This window comes from Euprymna scolopes, chromosome 32, assembly GCF_053919585.1.
Source record: "Euprymna scolopes isolate OS-2025 chromosome 32, ASM5391958v1, whole genome shotgun sequence".
In the NCBI taxonomy this organism is placed as follows: Eukaryota; Metazoa; Mollusca; class Cephalopoda; order Sepiida; family Sepiolidae; genus Euprymna; species Euprymna scolopes.
In genome coordinates this window covers 74,058,393-74,080,760 of record NC_136513.1, presented here as the reverse complement: position 1 = coordinate 74,080,760, position 22,368 = coordinate 74,058,393, and the positions used below count along the sequence as shown (strand labels likewise).

The following is a 22,368-nucleotide window of genomic DNA, read 5'->3' as shown; positions in this document are numbered from 1 at the left end:
AACTGGTCAAAACAGATTACATGCATGGACACTTATTATAGAAACAATTTACAAATTACTTAATGACATCACTAACTAGCGCAGGTTTACATGTTCATTAACAGAACCTAATTAGGCGTTTTAAAAATTACTTCGATATATAAAATGTGATTATTAGTTTCTTTAGAGGATATAGACATATTTTCTAGAATAGAATCAGTTAAAACTCCTTCAGAATTTTAGTATTTAACAAATTAGTACTAACGCGACTGAAATACAAACGTTATTATTCATTGATTCAGTTTTAACATGGCAAAAACCTAACAATTAAAAAAACAGTACTTGAATACAATATGTAAAATATAGTACAGTCCGTATTATGCACACGTACAAAACATCTTGCGATGTAACATTTACACCAAAGCAGCGAACACTACGTCTGTCATGGGCGCCATTCTCCTTCACTTGGTAACAGTGACAAAAAGTTGTTAAGGCAGTCACGGTAACCGCCTCAATAAAGCAATAACTGACATGGCCATGCACTGACAGTGACAGTTGAAAAAGCAACTAACCGTCATAATCTAACACCAATCCCTAGTAACCGCAAGCACCAACAATGAGAGCCAGTGGATTCCGCTAGCTGACACTCCCAGGCAATGCACAGCAGTGTAAGCTAGATGTTTTATTTGGGCCACTAGCAACCGCCGTCATTTCTCTGTGTAAATATTTTTTTAGCTGTTTATGAATAGTCAGTAATTCACGTCACTCACATACGATAATGCACTAGATAATCATAGGTATTTTTTGTTTTAAGGGAGATGACTTCACCGTAATTGTTCTGGCTTTGAGTCATATTTCCACCGGGCAGTGCTGGTTAACGGGTCCTGCTGGTATATATATATATATATATATATATATATATATATATATATATATATATATATATATATATATAAAAAATTGACCTTGTCTATGTGTGTGTCTGTGCGGAACAGTCTGTAACAAACTCCTTTCTTTGATTTACAGAATTGAAACTTGATGTACAGGGTATTCGGACCTGTGCCATAAATTCGATTTGCATTTTAGCCGGTAAAAATAACTGCTAAAAGGTCAAAATTGAAAAATTGGAACTTGTCAGACGTAAGCTAACTTTAAGTGCCTCTCTACGCATGTGCAAATATAGATTTATACGCTAGACTGCGTTAATTTTTATAGTTTTGATATATATCTGTCGTTAAGTCAGTAGGAATACCGCAGGAGAGCAAAATGTGTTGGTTTCTAGCTGATAGCGCCAAAGTCATATATGTTTTTATACTTTTGAAATAATAACTGTATATTTGGTTACGATAAATGATCAACAAATATTACGAAATCCGCATAAATTAAGATATCATATTTAAGCGTATTTTAGGACCGGGTCGCACTGGGGAGTGGCGCTACTATATATTGGGTACAATATAATAATTAGTCCTGTGACAACAGCATATTCTTTTCATTGTTTTAACCCTTGAGTATATATACGACACAGTTAGATACAGTTAATCAACTGATAACCACATCAGTCTATATAAACACATATAATATATCAACGGATACACACTCGAGAGTCAAAACAATGAAAAGAATGTGCTGTTGTCACATCCCTAATAATAATCAATAGACGATTAATTTCTTCTAACATTTATATTTCCAGTATTTTGAAAACTTGGCAACTATACCTATGCTTAATTTTACAAAATCAAAGTAAGCTACCAAAGTTGTTCTCTGTCAGTTCAACATTTTCATGAACATATATATATATATATATATATATATATATATATATATATATATATATATATATTCGAATCTCGCAAGATTCAGCCACTCTGATGAGTCGTGGACGACGAAACATGTGTCAATGGATAATTGTATTTTAAAAATAATATATATGCCGCTCCCCATTAAAATGGGGTACCAGATTGGTCAATGGGAAAATTATTCCCAACAAGCATTTAGGTAAAAATGCACTTTCGTATAAATACTTAAATTCATTCAAGAAAGTATCGCTAACAAAACAAATAAAAACATCTATATATATATATATATATATATATATATATATATATATATATATATATATATATACTTGTACTTTTTTGTAGAAAAAGAAATCCCATACAGTGCTCTATTATTAGTGAAAAAACCTTTCTCGAAATAAGAGCAATATATTTTTTGTATAATATATACAGGAATTTACATTTATATCGGTAGTCGGTACCGATGGTTTCAAGCCCGGTAGTTGAGATGAGAGTCGGCTGAAGAGAGCCTAAGGCGGACATTAAGAGCAGTCCTCAACTACCGGGCTCGAAACCGTCGGTACCGACTACCGATATAAATGTAAATTCCTGTATATATTATACAATATATATATATATATATATATATATATATATATATATATATATATATATATATAAACTGTTAAATTGCAAATCTACAATTTTTATTACATGCAAAACAAAGAATATATTTTAATAAGTATATTTCCTTAACCCATGAGTTTAGCTGGGATGACCTTTTATAAAATATTACATCCAATACTATTTTGTAAGACCGATAATCACTGGATTTGCTTACCAGTAGATTGATTGCATTTCATTATTCTGAAGTGTATATATATATATATATATATATATATATATATATATATATATATATATATATATATATGGTAAGTTATGAAATATATGTGGCATATATAAGCTACATAGACATATTAAGCTATACATATGTATGCCATATATAAGCTACACAGACATATTAAACTACACATAATTTTCCGCGTTTCTACGAGGATAGAATGTAGTTACAGCATAGCTTAATTGTCATATATATATTTAATAACTTAGTGCCTAGGTCTACTCACGTATTGAGCATAGTTAAAGTACAGTCTGAATGTTGATACATAAAATATTATATGAAAATTAACATTCCTATGACAGTTCTAATCAGAAAAAATGCTACATTTTACGAAATAGAGAATTGATATAAATTAGAAAATTTTAATTTATAAAATCAATGCTGTATTTTCTAATCTCCATTGATTTTACAAAATTTAAATTTTCCAATATATAAACTATCATTACTTAGCTCTACTCATGCCTTGAGCAGTATTGATTTAAATACCGAGTATCGATACATCAATAAATACTGAATAACTATACATCTATATGGTTAAATGAAATAATAATAACAATAATATATATATATATATATATATATATATATATATATATATATATATATATATATATATATATAGTCACTCTGATGAGTCGTAGACGACGAAACAGGTGTCAGTAAATAATTATATTAAAAAAAACAATACATATGCCGCTCTCCATTTGGGAGTACTAAATTGATCAAAGGAAAAATTATTCCCAAGTCGTATTTAGATAAAAATGCACTTTCGTATAAATAATTGCATTCGTTCAAAAAATATCGAAAACAAAAACAAATAAATAACATCTCTCTCTCTCTCTCTTCCTCCCTTTATATATATATATATATATATATATATATATATATATATATATATATATATATATATATATATATATATATTTATGAACATTTGATTGAAACGCAACATGGTTCTGAATATGACCTTAAACTATATCTGGTGGTGAGGCCCCAGCTTGCGGGCTTTGGGAGTGTGGAGCCATTGCCATTGCTCCCAGCTCCACTCTGACCTGGAGTGGTAATACCTGTTAGGGTCCTAACTATGGGTTAAATAGAAACCGACTTGAAAAAAAAAACAACAAATATATTCTATTAAAAAACTTGTTCTTCAAAATCATTGGATTCGGCATTAAATAACCTGAAAAGGGTTGATGGACCGTAAAACAAAAACAACCAACCAGCCATTGAAACTCACCACTTCTTGACCTCTGCGGTAGTGGAGGTCGAACTGCAGCTTATGACATTGTAATTCAAACTTGCTTCAGGGTCTTCACCTTGATCTTCATTCTTCAATGTTTTCCTGCTGGATTGTATTTGTTAACTCGCCTTCACAGCCACGCAAGCACATGATTTGCCTACTTGTATTCATCCGTTTCCTCTTTCCCCCTTGTTTTGGTAATCTCATGGTTTGAGATTCGATTTATCCACTTGATTCCAAAGATTCCTCAATCGAAAGCAGCACGGTGATTTCTTGGAGTTTCATGATGATTAAATATTTAAAGTGTACGGCACCATACGGTGACCGCCCGCACAGCAACCGAAGACTCAGAGTTGTATTCATGTCAATTCTCATAAATTCTTTACCTTAGCAAAAGTTTATTCTTGTTATTGAAACTTTTACGCGTTTCAGCGATTTAGAAGTGTCAAATCAGTAAACAATTGCAAATAAGAAAGCGATCAGTAAACAATTGTAAGTAAAAAAAATAGAAACACGTGTAGTTTTTAAACAAATTTAAACCGAATTTCTATATAAATATCAGAATGTGAGAGATCATATATATATATATATATATATATATATATATATATATATATATATATACTTGTGTACCCATTAGCCCCTAAACGATAAGACAAAAAACTGGTCAAAATAGAAAGTGATTTGAAGATTATATTGTCTTTTATTGTGTTGAGAAAGCAATTTTTAAATGATGATTGAAAAAATAAAATACAGTAAGCCTCCAGAGCACTACTGCACTAATTAAAATAAATGAGGTCTTACTAAAAGAACCGATAAAACCAAATTTCTACCTCACCCCTCCTTGAAGAGAAACTATTTTTTAAGTAAGGCCTGAAAAATACATCGTCAAATACCACAAGGAGCACTACTAAAAGCAGTAAATATGGTTATAAATATGATTAGTTATCTATTGTAAATTTATATTTAAATTAGTTTTTTTACTCAACAGGGTTAAATTATATATATTTATAAGGAAAACACATTAAAATAAGTTAAAATAAAAAATATTGTTGACCTTGTGTATGCTTTGAATAGCAGCGCTGGGTTTTAATATCGGACTTAAAACAGGATAACCATGAAATAGATAAGCTGAATGTTTGAAACTGGAAGTAAAGAAACCGGATCTGAGTTTGTTTATATATATATATATATATATATATATATATATATATGTGTGTGTCGCTAGACTATCACCTCTTCCAAGCCGAGGATTGAACCTAGAACCATCGTGTTGACAGTCAGCAGTTCTACCGATCGACCCACGGGAACGGGGCACGTAAATAATCTCGCCAAATGTCTACTTAAACAAACATCCGTACACCACTTTTGTTTATATACAAAGAGTGAGCGTCGCATTTTTCATCCAATTAAGTAGCGGATGAGATTACTTACGACAGTGCTCTACCCAAAGAGGGGGGGGCCTTAAAATATTTGTAGTCATCGACACACAGTCCTGTTTCGTTGTATCACAACTCATCAGTGTCGCCAGACTAGCACCTCTCCCAAGCCGACAATTGAACCTAGAACCATTGCATTGACAGTCAGCAGTTCCACCGATCGACCAACGGGAGCGGCGCCTGTAAATAATATCGCCAAACTAACTGATTAGATAGTTTTCCAGCGAATGATAAAAAAATATAAAAGTTAAACAATAAGTTCTTTTTATATAGATTTTTAAAACTTCCAAGACTACACACACACACACACACACACACACACACACACACACACACACACACACACACACACATATATATATATATACACACACACATATATATATATATATATATATATATATATATATATATAGTAAGTTATAAAATATATATGGCGATTAAGCTACACTGAATATTCCGCGTTTCATCCACTCTAGGACTCTTCAGGCTTATGCGCGAATTTTGTGGTTGTCTGTCGTTTTTATATACGCACCTTCTATTGAGATTTTAGCTAGCCAATCAGCTTTCTAGTATCTACCGCGCCATTTCTATCAGCCAATGAACATGCACTTACCGGACAAAGACCTATTTGACCTCTGGTTGACCTCTTCCTTTGTCTGTGCTCTATTTAGCCTGGATATCTAGTTTCTTGACCTGTTTTAAACCTAGGTTAGGTTTTTTTATGTTAGTTTATATCTATATATATATATATACATATATATATACACATATATATACATACATATATGTGTGATAGTTTATATTTATTCATGTTTATTTGATTTATTTTATTTAATTTGTTTATTTTCTATTGTTTTTGTTAGTTTTAACATTATTTTGTATCGCTATCCTAAAGTAAATTTTATCCTGTGAACACAGTTGTTCGCTATTTCTCTTTTAGAGTTTAAGATATGTTGGGGTTCTTTAAAGTACAGAATAGCAAATTTTTCATGAAGGCATAAATCTACATGGGTCGTCTAGGTCTCTACATGTGGTAGCTTGTCTTATTATTTTCCATTCGACTAGTGGCAAATGTCCGCTTTCCTTGAGTTCCCAGTATTTATTTGCTATTTTGTTTTCATACGATGTTTTTTTTTTATTGTTGAATGTACTTTTGTAGTCATAATATCGAGTTTGGAAATCTAAGGAAGTCACACCTATATATATATATATATATATATATATATATATATATATATATATATATATATAAACTAACATAAAAAATTAAAAAAAAACCTAGCCTAGATTTAAAATAGGTCAAGAAACTAGATATCCAGGCTAAATAGAGCACATACAAAGAAACAGGTCAATCAGAGAGCCTGAAGAGTCCTAGAGTGGATGAAACGCGGAATATTCAGTGTAGCTTAATCGCCATATATATTTTATAACTTACTAACTAGCTCTACCTACGTATTGAGCACTTTTGAAGTAAATACTTAAAGTTTACGGATAAATTTATACTTTCGTATATTAATTTGATGTGAGTAAATGAAGTAGTTATATATATATATATATATATATATATATATATATAACTTTTATTTTATTTATTTATTTAATGATGCGGTCGATGGTATGGCTGCTGACCATTTAGCTCTTTTCCTTGTTTCACGCAGATGATTCAAACTGTCAGAAGTAAAACAGCGAAGACCCTAAAAACAAAATGATTTCCTCTCTTTGCCACTCAAGACCTCGTTCTCAAGACTGCTGTGTGCGATACCAACTGAAGACACATTTCTCTTTAAGTCGTCTTTGTAACTCAGTGATGGCCGCCCGACATTCCTTTTCCCTTATAAGGATTTTTGGTTTCCTGTCATCAGACATTCTCAAGACATGACCTGTTCACTGCAGTTGGCACTTAATAAGGAAAGAGTCAATTCCAGAAATATTGCACTATGTGAAAACGTCAGCGTTAGATACTTTGTCTCAAAGGGGAATGACACAAATTTAGCGCAGACAGCTTTTATGAAATACATCCAATTGATGAATATGATACCTGCATTGAGTTCAAGACTCAGAGCCGTACATGAAGATAGAAATAATAACAGCTCGGTATACCATGATTTTTGTATCGAATACCTCGTTAATTCTACAAACGAAGTTTTTCAAATGCGCAAGCAGCAATCCTGTTAACAATTTCATCATCTAGGTACTCTTTTTTTTTTAACACAGTGGTCACCACTTATCAAGGCCCGGAATCCACTCAGGGATAAGGGTTATTGCAAGTACATTACGTTAGAGTGGAGATTTGATGAAGTGTTTACTTAAAGGGGCGGTTCATTAGGAGTTTGTTAACGTTGGACTTGAAGACATCCAAGTTGTAGTCAGGCAGACGGAACAGAGTTCCACAGGCGTGCAGTTCTAAGAAAGAAGCTTTGATCATAGAATCCACGTTTTGATTTAGGCACAGATAAAGAGCGGGGGAAATTTTTCACAGTGGATTCAGCTAGACGGGTGTTTTTCGTGAAAGATTGACGAGGGGGGACCAGAGATTGGAGCTCAGACGAGCACCTGCCATGGAAATAACGATAAAACAAGGATAGGCTCGCAACGTCTCTTCTGTGGGAGAGAGGTTTCAGGGTAGAGAAAAGGGCATCCCCCACTAAGCCACGAAGTCTATTTTGTACTCTTTCAAGGCAGGATAGGCTGTTTTTAGCAGCTCCTGCCCAGATATGGCAACAGTATTCCATCCTTGGACGTACTTGGCTTTTATATAGATAGAGACTCACTATGATTTTATATATATATATATATATATATATATATATATATATATATATATATATATATATATATAGGTTGCTAGCTTACGAAGCAAAGGGGAACTTTGTGACTAGGTTCGAATCTCCCGACCAGCATTAATCATCAATTCCTACACTGATGGTTGCGTCAGCATGAAACATTAATGTCCGTACGCAGAAAAATCCGTGTTTATATTCATTTAAAAACATGAAGCAAGAAAAAGGCAAGAAAAACTAGTATCTGTAGACGTAAAATAATTATTTTAAAAATATTATATACATATATATATAAAATATTATATACATATATATATATATATAAAATATTATATGCATATATATATATAAAATATTATATTCATATATATATAAAATATTATATACATATATATATATATATAATATTATATACATATATGTATATCTATAATATAAGGCTGAACGTCTGTCTGTGTGTCTGGTCACGAATAGGCTCCTATATGGTTGACTATTATAGAAAACTGATCAAATATAATGATAGAAGATGTATCGAGACACAGGAATTGGTATGTTTGATCTGGCATAACGATGATTCATTAAAATCGTGGGGTCTGCCTACGCGCTTGGTCCACAATGTATGGAAATAAAAAATTAAAAAATTAAAAAAAAAGTTTACAAGTGCTTTTGATATAGATGTACATAATAATACTTTGATAAGTATGTTTTAACTTAAATAGGGATGGTATAAAATTGTGGGGTCTGCGTTCGCGCCTGGCCTCCATAGAATGGAAATAAGCACAAACTTTAATAAAGACTTTTCATATCTATCTACGTAAGTATACTTTGATAATTATGTTTCAGTTTGAAGAAATATGGTATAATAAAATCATGAGGTGTTCGTCCGCGCCTGACTTCCATAGAATGGAAATATGTCACAAACTTTAACAAGGTTTTTTAATATAGATCCACAGAATATTGTGATAAGTGTTTCAGTGTGAACAGGTATGGTATAATAAATTATGGGGTTTATCTATTTTACTTATACTTTCATCATATTTTGCTTTGGTTTTGATACCCCCAAATTCGAAGCTATCTCTTTACAACCCTTCGTTTTCATAATCTATCATACTTTCATAAATCAGAGTCCATTTTCTGTAGGCTGTTTTTGAACCTAGTCAACGACGGGTACTTTTGCTAGTATATATATATATATATATATATATATATATATATATATATATATATATATAATGACATTTTTGTCTGTGGAGATCATTGTTTTAATGGCTACTGTTTGAAACAATAGTGATGTAAGTGCGGTTTTTGTACATGTTTGGATAAACAAAAACATATATATATATATCACTATGATTATTATTATGATTATTATTACGTTAAACACGTGTAGCTTCAAAGCATTAAATTTAAGCACAAAACGTGAAAAATATAAAGTTATTTTTGGAAAATATTAAATGATAAAATAGTTAAAAAAATTGGTTGCTTCATTCTTCACACACACACACACACACACACACACACACACACACACACACACACACACACACACATATATATATATATATATATATATATATATATATATATATATATATAATGGGATAAACCCAGAACATGGAAACACAATGAACAGGTAAAAAAGTCAGCTAACGCTAAAAGTAAGGAAAGCTTGTAAATTACGACGATTCGTTCAAAATACTGCACACACACACACACACACACACACACACACACACACACACACACACACACACACACACACATATATTTAGCTCAATAGAAGCAGAGTTATATGTTGCAGAGCTATGATAAATGAGAGGTAAGCGAAATAATCCATTATCATTTCCTTAAATTCAGACAATAGCAATTTAGTTTACGATCGTTTCAGATACGATAACAACTTTATTAATACGCAATTATCAGCAGAAATTGGTCCTGGCTTGAAGATCTGTTTGTTTAGCCACATTTAGCATTTGTGATACAGCGAAACAAATGAACACAATCATCTCCAAGTTTCATTTGGATTTTAAATTTATTGCACATGTGAAATAGTTCGCTTTTCAAATTTTTATTTATTTATAATTCATATATTTAAAATTTCCAAAAAAATCGGATGTACCTTAGTTTTCACGAACGGTTTCTTTATCCCTTATCTCCAAAAATTAATAATATATATAAATATACACTTATATATATATATATATATATATATATATATATATATATATATATATATATATCCAACTTAATCTCTATTTATATAAAGTTAGGTATGTTATATATTTTATGTAGAAAATGCACTCTTAAAATAATTAACTTATTATTTTAATATTAATATAATTAACTTATTATTTTGAAACAGACACACACACGCACATATATATGGTAGCTTACTTCAGTTTTTACAGACTATAGATACCCTCTGTAAAGGGTGCCTCCACTTGGATTTTTTGTGACAAGAGTTGCGCAATCTCCACTCACACATCTCCTGGGTTGGCGTTGTCAAATACGGTTGGCAAGTGGAGGTTCAGGATGACTAGAAACAATGTCGAGATTAGCGGAGAGCACATACAGCGCCTAGAATTCCCAAATGGTCACCCATCTGGTACTAGCCAGGCTCAAGTTTGCTTAATCTCTTAATGTAATCTGACGAGACCGGGTGTGTCAACGTGATTATGACATATATATATATATATATATATATATATATATATATATATATATATATATGAGCACACACACATTGCTACCTACCAACTATGTTCCAAAATTTATGGTGATTTATTAGTTTAGGAGTGCATTATATTAAAAAAAAATTATTATCATACCTAGCTTCATGACGTTTCTGATTTTTTTTGCTATGAGGATTGGTTATTCGTATTATTTGAATTCATCGGATTACTGTTCTCATCTTGAGTGTGATCTTCACAACGTTTCGGTTGATGTAACTTCTGACCTTCTTCAGGTGTATCTGATCGAACCCAGGAATATTTCTGTCGAACTCGGGAATTTGGACAGAATTTCGAGCGAAACCCTTTATTTACTTCACATGGGGTCAATCCTCAGTGTGAACGATCGAAAAAATACAATTGCGAATTATTTAGTACCTCTATCCAGTAGTGGCTGACAGAACAACAGCATGCTACCCTTTTGAAGCAAATAAAGCGTTCTGCTTTAAATTCCGTCCAAATTCCCGACTTCGACAAGATACACGTAAAGAAGGTCGGAGGTTACATGGCTGAACATTGTGATAATCAAACTCCAAATGAGAACAATAGTTCGATGAATTCAAATAATACGAATAACTAACTTTATATAAATAGATATTTGATTGGATATAAAAAAAGTAGATGAGTAAACGGCTATTTTTAGCCAACTGATCGTATTTCTCTTCATTTATGACGTTGGTATTTTTTGTTTTACCACCAGATGTATTATTCCTAATGCGACAATCATTATCGCATTCTCAACTGATATCTAACAGACTTAATCCGAAGTGATCGTCGGATCACAATAGTATCGTATAGTTTATTTGATGCCGTGACCAGGATTCGAACCTGAATTACCATGCGACATTTTCTTTTTTCACACATGCGTTTCTAGTCTATCATTCTTATATAGCTCGTGTTTCTTCATGTTTACCATGTCTGTATATTTGCATTCTTCTTTTCCTAGTCTGTCACAAAGGTTTTGGTTCTGAGTATTGTGGATTCATTATATAGCAATAATAAGACACTGAAACTTACTTCTATGATGAATATGTTAAGTGAAGTCCTTTCGTCTGCAAAACTAAGCTGCAGTTTCAAGTGCCCCGCTGGCTTGACGGGTGGGGCGTAACGCGGTACCATCTCCTCCAGGTTTAAATCGTGCATCAGGAACGGCGAATCCGGGAGGCCAATAACGTTTTGTTTCTAGAAAGGAATAAAAACAAACTGTTTAAAGATAGTGGTATTGTAGAACAAAAAGAAAGAATGGCGAACGGTAAGAATTACATCAAAGGAAGGAGTGGAAACCCCGGTAGTAGCAAATGGGCAGGAAGTCTTCAAGTCGCTATCGACTACGGTCTATCTATCTATCTATCTATCTATCTATCTATCTATCTATCTATATATCTATCTATCTATCTATCTATCTATCTATCTATGTTTATCTCTGTATCTCTTTCTCTCTTTCTTTCTACACACAAACACACACACACACACATATATTTCGGTGGAAATATACATTATTTCCTTATAATATATACCACACCTTATTCAATAAGCTCAATGTAATTACAGAGCAATATAATGAATGAATGACAAAATTCTATATTTCAAAGGACATGATGTTGGTCATCTTACAATTTATTCCTTTAAATCAGTTAACATTTACAATTCTTGACAATATATGTTTCGCAGCACAAACTCTTCAAATTTTCGAATTTTTAATAATGTCAAAACGCACTTTATTTTCTTTTGACGGATTGATTGTTGCTATTTCTTCTGATGAGTTACAGCCAAAAATAGATTCACTGACTGATATAATAATTAAGTGATTGATTTTATGCTACGACTTGAAGACTTGCTGTTTATTCATTAGTTCAGCATTTGATCGCCCCACCCCCATTTAAACCCAAAAGTCGTCAGAGGACATTAAATCCTGGTGAAAATGAACAAACGGTGCAGTTTTCGGCCTTAGCATACGTAAATTTGAGTTTTGTACCATGCAAAAAAGAAATGACCAATTCCATCATTTACCACTCACCCCCATTTAGCCCCGAAAGTCCCCAAGGCCTTAATATATTTAAATTTGAGTTCAGTACCATACAAAACTGCTTTATAGACATACACAGAAAATTTTGGACAAATATGGTAAAATAGTCCCCAAAATAGAGTGTTTTTATTAGCCCTAAAAGAACCACTGGGGCACACTCAAGAGTTATCACGAAGTATAGACAAACAAAAATAGAAATCAGTTAGTTACAACTTTTCAGAAAATTTTATAAAAATCCAAGGCATCAATTTTATTTAATAAGCACAAAAGTGTTAATTTTAGCCATTTTAACCCGAAGGGCAACCCTAGGAGGGCAACCGGAGTTTTCCCAGAAAATCCATTCGATTACATTTTTACTCATATTATGTTTAATGTTTGTGCAAAATTTCAAAAAATTTCAAGGCGTAGTTATTGAGAAAAGTGCGGACGAACGGACAAGGGCGAATTTACAGGTCCACCCTCCTTTTGTCGGGGGACTAAAAAATGAAGAATAAAGCACCAAATCACAGTAGGTCGCTTTTCGTTTTTGGTTTCTACGTTTTATGTTTATTCATTTTGCGATTTTCTTTTACGTAGCGTTGTTAGGATTTTATCGGCAACGCTCGGCATAATCCGACTGTTGACGGATAAATATAAACTGGTTACAAAAAGTTGGATTTAGTGTAACACAAAACACATCCAACTTAGTCTATAAAAATCAAACGCGAATTAACTCCCATAGCTTAAAAGGGAAATAACTCGCAGCTTACTTCCAGTTTAAAATGCAACTATTTTCAACTATTAATAAGGTAAATTAAGTTTATTTAAATGTGCATTAAATTAAAAATAATTAACTAAGTAATATATAGAAAAATAAAACGTTTCTACTACAACACATAATGAATAAAATCGAGCTAATTATTAAAATAGATTTTCTTTAATATAATATGCAAATGAGGGTATTCATTGAATATAGATTTCTTTTGAATAAAGAGTATATGTAGAAATCATGTTGGAATAAAAGCGTATATAAATACGTTTTCAGCATGAGAATAAATTTGTGAAACAATGTAACTTTTGTACATATTAAATAAATTGTGAACAAACAGCAAACAAACATATAGGAATACGATTATATATATATATATAATCGTATAATCATACGATTATATATATATATTTTTTTTTGATTTACCATAATAATAATTAGATACCTACAGACACTAGTGTTTCATCCTTTCGGGAATCATCAGTGCAGGGTGTCAGGATTAATGCTAGTCTAGAGATTCGAAACCCGGCAACAGAAGTCATATCTGGCTTCATTAGCAAGGACCCGAACCATTTGTCTACTGTCAACCGCGAGAGATACAGTTGACATTTAAACATTTATTCCCATAAAATGCTTTTAACGTCAGTCAGAGTGATCTAATTATTATATGACGATCTGCGCATATGAGCTAAGTTGACCGACTTTATTACAACTGAAAGTCCGCAACAATAAGAAACAAGTTGCTTGTTTTTTTACAATTTACCTAAGGACTGTATGTGGATGACTACAAATATATTTAAAGCCCCCCCCCTCTTTTGGTAGAGAACTGTCGTAAATAATCTCACCCGCTACTTAGTTAAATGCGAGGCTCGCTGTTTGTTTGTAAACAAGCAGCTTGAGCACTATAAGAGTGGTGGACGAATGTTTGTTTGAAATGGACATTTGTGGAGGTCATTACGGCCGTGGGTCGATGAGTAGAACTGTTGACTATCAACGCGATGGTTCCAGGTTCAATCCTCGGCTAGGAAAAAATGCTAGTCTAGCCACACTGATGAGTTGTGATACAACGAAACAGGACTGTATGTGTATAACTATATATATATATATATATATATATATATATATATATATATATATATATATATATATATATATATATATATATATATATATACTAGAAAAACAAGAAGGAATAACTTCATATGTTTTTCGGATATTACAATTGTTTCGACATCAACCAGACAAGTTAAAATTATATGTTATTTAAAACTTTTCGCAGTGAACATCTTGTCAGATATGTTTTAAACAAAATACAACAATACAATATATATATATATATATATATATATATATATATATATATATATATATATATATATATACGTAACTCGTATAATGGAGGAGAAAGTACAGGAATTACGATCAATCGTTAAAAATACTGAAGATACATAATCAGTTTTATAGAAAGGGAGTTAGATCATCTAAAACTAGATAGGATGTACACGAAATTAATACAAGACCATTTACATATGCTTCAAGATTTTAAAAAACAATATTAAATTATGTACGATCGTTACAGAGACAATATCAACTTTATTCATACATAATCACTTCATCAGTTTTGATAGAGGAAAGTTGACACCAAGTTAACATTAAAATAATGGCGTCATAACCAATTAGACTAAACACCGATTCGGTGGGTAACTTAGTGTTTTGATCAGGACTATACTGTGAAATTGAATTACGAAAAATTTGGATACTTAATGAGTCAACCAGCTAAATATTTCACATCTTCTGTCAGCCTATCCCCCATTTAATCCTACTCCCTTCCCGGTGGACAATCAGTCCAATACTGTGACATTAATGTTTAAACGTTCTTTTTATTTTGAACTCTAAAGCCTTTTCTCAGAACAAAATATAATTTTCTTCTCTTGTGTTCGCCCCCGCCACTGCTAGGCCCATTGAGTATTGTATGAAAATTTGTTTTCGGGAAGACTGAACCCTATATGGTAATAAATGCATTCTTATATATGAACCAACAGTTGTAAATGTGCCCTTTCATTTTTGCCATATGAATGCACTACGTAGTTATTTCATGAGAACGACTGTTTAGAGCAACAGACAACGTGTCACTAAAGGGCCGTAACTCTTACAGCTAACATATCTCTTTTTTTTTTGAATAAAGTTACTCTCTGCTTGTAATAACGCAAGACAGCAGATTTTACAAGAACTTTACAATGCAACACTATTTTTTGTATCTTCTATTCCTATACATTTTGCCGAATTTGTGGGATAGAATCCAAATCTTGTATTACTTTTATATCATGTCTAGAATTATGAATTTTACAAGACATGGAGATTGTAACCGTAAAAAAACAAAACAAAAAACAAAACAAAAGAACATTCATCCTCCCACATACATCGTCGAGTATTTCCAAATGGCCACCCATCTGGATTGACTTCGTTGATGTAATGAGAATCAAGTCACGACATTATTATGCCGTATTTGTGTAAAATACCAATTAATTAATATGAGAGTTAAAGGGAAGCATCGTCATATTGAATAGATCGCATGGCGTATCGTAATGTTTTCCAAAAGTAAATTTCCTCACGCAGTCGGAAGTAGAGGCCATGTTAATTATTTCTCGTGACTCTAAAAAAAAACAAAACAAACAAACAAACAAAAAAAAACATTTGCGCATCAAATGCACAACAGAATAATTAAAAGCATCCAATATTTAAAAAGACTGCATATTTGAAAAAATAAAATAAACAAAAATAAACAAAAAAAACTAAAAGCAAAACACAGAACAAAAACCAAAAACAAAACATCAAAACTAGCCGTTATAATATTGAAGAGGATAGGCGTTATTTTGCTTTGTTTCTATGACGTATATTAGGGACCCTACGTCATTTATTAACGATTAAGTTAGATCATGTGAATTTTGATATGAATCATATTCAAGGCATGCCAGTTAGACCTGATATGCAAACAGAACCGTATCCAGAGTCGGGTGACGTAAAATGAAAGCAGGGAGCAGAGGTCAAACGCCGTTTAGGAAACATAATCGAACGATATGCGAATATGACGAATGAGTCACGTTTTTGATCAAATGAAAACCTTGGTTTTCATTTGAGTCTTTTCGTTAGAACCATATGAACGAGACATGCCCAAATCTCTCTCTCTCTCTCTCTCTCTCTCTCTCTCTATATATATATATATATATATATATATATATATATATATATATATATATATATATATATATATATATATATATAAGTGAAATTGTCTGTGTGTGTGTCTGTCTGTGTGTGTTTATTTCCCTACCAAATTACTCTGTCAGTTTTCAATTTACAGACTCGAGATTTGAAATTAGGGGTATTGAGTTTTGAGAAAATCTTTATAATTGGTTTCCAGCCAGAAATTTGGCTTTCAAGGGGGCCAAAGTTCAATGATTTGACCTTTGAAAACTCTACCAAACTCCTTCGCCAATTTTGGTTCTAAACACTTGAAATTTCAGATGTGGTTACTTGAACATTGATCAAACTTTTTTAACCTGATTTTGAGCTCAACACAATAAATGTTAAGGGGTCAAAATTGGGGTCAAAGTTAAAAAAAATTGACCTCTAAGTACATTTTTTGACCTAAACATTTGAAATTTTACATTGTGTATTTAGACATAGGGCAAGCTTTTTAATCGTTATTTTTGCAAAAAGTCTGGCTGCCAAGGAGTACAAAGTTCAAAAGATATGACCTTTGTGGTCTCTAGTAAACTATTCAGTCAATTTTGGGTCTAAACATTTGAAATTATACATAAAGGGTAGTCAGACATGCAGCAGGCTTTTAATCAGTTTTTTTGGGCGAGACTTTAGCTGCCAAGAGGTCGAAGTTGAAAGAGTTAACCTTTGCAGACTCTACCAAACCCTTCCGCAACTTTTGGGTCTAAACACTTGAAATTTTAGATGTAGGTTAACTAGACATAAGTCAAACTTTTTAATATATATATATATATATATATATATATATGCATATGCAAGTAAGTAATTGACAATACATAGGGCAAGAGCAAAGCCGGGCTGAACTGCTAGTGATATAGAAAACTGGTAGTCCCAGTGAATGTTATTTCGATGTCTCTGTCCATTGTGTCGTTCATTTCTTAGGTTAGTAAGTTAGTAAATGATGAAGTAAATAACTAGAAGGTAACTTTAGTCTCTCTCTTCTAAGTGCATTCTCTCCAATAAACCTTTGAAGAAACTCAACGAACGTCTCCTTGTGTCTTTTATGCATGAGATGCTTTATTCGTCATAATTTCACAGAGGAGCCGATCGACAACCAGAAGGCCATCACTGCTATGCATGAAACGCGGCGAAGATGAAAAGAAGCGACGATGAAATGAATAAAAGGGACACGTATAAACACACTCCGCACGCGTATATAAAAAGACTTTTATTTCGTTTGTTGATTGCTCGTTGGTGAAAACATAACATGGGTAAAAACAACGAAATTAATTTAGATAAAAGAATATTAATTTAAAGTGTTCAAGAAACGTGTCTGCGTGAAAGGAGTGTTTTTTCTTATGAAGACAAATTGAGTATGCATGTTTGTTTCGGGTAGTGCCGCGCACGTTTAGAAGAAATTGAGCAGCCATATCCATTTTATGTAGTGCCACGTTTATTTATATGCTTGTAAATGTGTGCGTGTATATTAACGAGCTTTTGTTTTTGCGTGTGTATGTGCATATGAACTTGTCTACATGTGCGTTCATTAAGCAACGCGCATGTATGTACTACATCATAGGATGTGTTTAGTAGTCTCTGGAAATCCTTTGTTCGTAAGTTTAGATCTCTCACCAGCGTTTAAGGACGTAAACATGTGCATAGTTTAGTGGCGAAAAATACTGGAACAAAGGATTCGTCATCAGTGTGAATATTGGTGTGAATATTGGTAAGAGCCTTCCAGACCCCAAAGAGTGCCCGGCTGCACTGAGGCGTACGCACGTGTGGTCTCTCTTGGATTAGTCCAGGAAAGAGGTAAAAAAAAAGAACGTTATATAATATACGGCACAGTCACGTTGGCACACCAGTTCTCGTCAGATCACCAGAGTTAAGCAACGTTGAGCCTGGGCAGTATCAGATGGGTGACCATTTGGGAAGGCGAGGCGCTGTATGTACCGCAAGGTAAAATATCAGGTTGAGAAACTAACGCTGTCCACCCTTCTTTCGAGGGTAGATGGGCCTCTATTAAGCGGTGGTAGGCAGCCCATCTAGTGATGGCGTCACGATAAAAAAAATACCCTTGATAGCTATCGACAAGATTTGGATTAAACTACAAACTCGTGGAGTGAGGTCAATCTCGGCTACGGCCGCGCTGGATGAATGAATGGATGGATGGATGGATATTATAGAATTTATATGATGCGTTTATTTGTTAAAAGAAACTTGGCTCAGCGCTCTTGTCCAATCAAGAGTTGATATGTTAATACAACATTCCTGCCGCTGATACTTTTAAACAAACTACTCACAAGGATGATCAAGAGAGGATGATTATGGATGATCAAAAGAGGATGATTATGGATGTCCAAGATAAAGGTTTGATGACAACGCTTTTAAGAAGATGAGTGGCCTCAGCAATGCCACACAGAAGTAAAATGTGTGAACCAATTGACATCCAACCGTAAGGTTCTGCTGGGAGACGATTGCTATATAATGTGATACAATAGGGTGTGTAAATATCTTCACTTGACCATCTGTACAAAATTTGATATTCAATGTAATAGCAAATCCCCATAAAATATACCAGAAATAACAGTTGGAAATAAGTTATACACCATACACTATGACAATACAATTCATACGCATAGAAAACAAATCTACTAAGCCTAACCTAGTGATATGAGACAAGTAGGAAAATGAAACAACCCTAATAGAAATTAGTGTATCCAAAGCTGCTATGTTAACAAAAGCCGTAAGAGAAGATAAAGAATACTAAGGTATTATGTAAATTAAAAGAAACTGGAATTTTAGAAAGATTTCCATCATATCAGTAATTATAAAAGTGGCAGTACTCATGAAAAAGAATTTCACAAACTTTCACGTCAATCTTTTTTTACATTGACCCCTATTATGACCCCTTAACATTTATTGTTTTGGGCTCAAATCAAGTTATTAAGTTAGATCCATGTCCAAGGAACCTATATATAAAATTTCAAGTGTTTAGGCCGAAAATTGTCGGAGGAGTTTGGTAGAGTTCTCAAAGGTCAAATCGTTGAACTTTGACCCTTTACCAGCCAAATTTCTGGCCGAAAACCAATCACATAGATTTTCCCAAATCTCTTTATATCAATTTTCGAGCCTGTAGACAAAAAATTGAGAGAGTTATTGCATAGGGAAATGTACACAGACAGACACAGAGACAGACACACAGGCAGACACACAGACTCGTTCACTTATATATATATATATATATATATATATATATATATATATATATGTATATATATATATAATTATTTCCACAGCCAAACAACGTCGCAGCTCATAAGAACCATGACAACCAACAAACTGGGAGTCAAAAACTCGCATGCTAGAATCCCGAGTTCGGATATGTCTTAATGAGAGCGAAATTCGAGTCTTGAACTTCTGGTTTGTTGGCTGTCATAGCTCTTGTGAGCTGCGGCGTTGTTTGGCTCTGGAAATAATTATATGATCTCTCACATTCTGAAAATTATGTTACTAATTGCTCGTTAGGTTGTCATGTTGGATGGTATCATCCTAACGAGTATAAAAATTCGTACTTGCGAGACATCGGTCTAGGTTATTGCTGGTTGGATGACCACATCAATTGTTCGAGACGCAATAAGTTCATTCCATTGTCGGATTTCGGCGCCGTTTGCTTGATCTGTGTTAGTTAACTTACTCTCTTTCATTGGATACCGCTTGTGTGTGGCATGTTTGCTCATGTGGCAGAGTACTCGCTTCACATGCAAGAGGGTCGGGTTTTGAACCCCGAGTTCGGATATTTATAACTGATAGGCCCAAATGAGGGTTAAACTCGAGTCTTGGACTTCCAGTTTGTAGGTTGTCATGTCATGGCTCTTGTGAGCTGCGGCACTATTTTGCTGTGGAAATAATCAGATAATCTCTCATATTCTGAAAATTATATATATATATATATATATATATATATATATATATATATATATATGTGTGTGTGTGTGTGTGTGTGTGTGCGTGTGTGTGTATATATAACTATTTTATTTAATCACGTAAATTGATATACAAAGATATAATTTTATACGTAAATTTTCAGTATTTATTTCCATAGTCCTCAATACATACGTAGAGCTAGATAGTAAATTATGAAAATATATATGGCAATTATCTACACAGAATATTTCGCGTTTCATGCTCGTAAGAATTCGTAAGGCATAAGCCTGACCAATGTAGCTTAATTGCCATTTATATTTTCATAACTTGCTACCTATATATATATATATATATATATATATATATATAGAGAGAGAGAGAGAGAGATAGAGAGAGATAGAGTGAGAGAGAGTATATATAATAGATAGAAGAATAATAATATATAATAGATAGAAAATAATATATAATAGATAGAAAATAATAGATAGAGATAGAGAGATAGAGTGAGAGAGAGAGAGAGAGTATATATAATAGAAAGAAAGTAATAAAATTATAAGGCCACACAAAAACGTCTTATTTCTGAAGGAAATGATCAGCCTAATGATTTTTTTAAAGAAATGGAACATAAACTTTTTTCGTGTAGTCTGCTTGCCATGAATATATTTTCATAATAATACAAATCTCTATTCACACAATTGCACTTAAGGGAACAGCGAGGATACTAAAAAGAGCTCTCGGTTGGTTTCAATAAAAAAGCGGGGCAATGTTGGCAGCTAGTTTGGCTGCCCCATACCCAGCATTACAATGTTCAAAGGAAGAAAAAAAAAAGTGATGAGTAGTGTTTAAGTAAAAACTGAAATAAATATACAGTATACATTATTTTACTTCATATGTTGCGCATATATATTATTTATATATTTTGCTTCCCCCCCCCCCACACACACGCATACACACATACACACAGATATATACGCATGAAATAGCAATAGAAATAATAGTAGTGTATTAATCAGTTCTGTCCTCGAGAACAACTAATATGACTGATATAAAGCGAAATGATAACATAAAGATTGTTGGCTAAAGAATATGAAAGATGTCGATGCATTGACTTTACGAAGATGATTCTATTGACTTTGTCCAATTGTCGCTCAAGCAGCAGCAAACCAATGTTTGTAACATATGCACACGCTGCCCACAGGCTTATATCTCGCTTATCTCGTTGGAGTGATGAAACGCACCACGGTGATCAGGTTCGCTCTGTTAGAAAGCATTCGACTGAAAACAGGAACGGCAGCTCTCCTCAAGGGTTTTCCCGCCAATCTTCATCGTTTCCATACTCTCCTATTCTGAACGATCCCTCTTAAAATTGATTCAAATACCTCTAGTCTATAATTAAAGTAACCACTGATAAAATATGTCGCTTCATGTTTGTGTTGCTGATTTCAAATATAGTCTCAAGTTTCATTCATTGGCCCTTTCATTATTTTTAGATGTAATATCTTGATTTTAATCTTCATAAAGGAGACAAAACGCTTCTGTTCATTGAATCTACTTTATCTGCACTGGAACAAATTTAGTATATATATATATATA

General features: G+C 32.9%; 1 protein-coding gene across 1 annotated transcript in view; it reads right to left on the bottom strand.

Annotated features, from left to right (window-relative positions):
- Positions 1-22,368, bottom strand: part of LOC145256437 (synaptotagmin-7-like) — a 379,359-nt gene that overhangs the window by 33,246 nt on the left and 323,745 nt on the right. Inside the window, exon 6 of the mRNA XM_080115342.1 lies at positions 11,870-12,034. Coding sequence (XP_079971468.1) covers positions 11,870-12,034 — 165 coding nt within the window. The remainder of the gene's footprint in view (positions 1-11,869; positions 12,035-22,368) is intronic.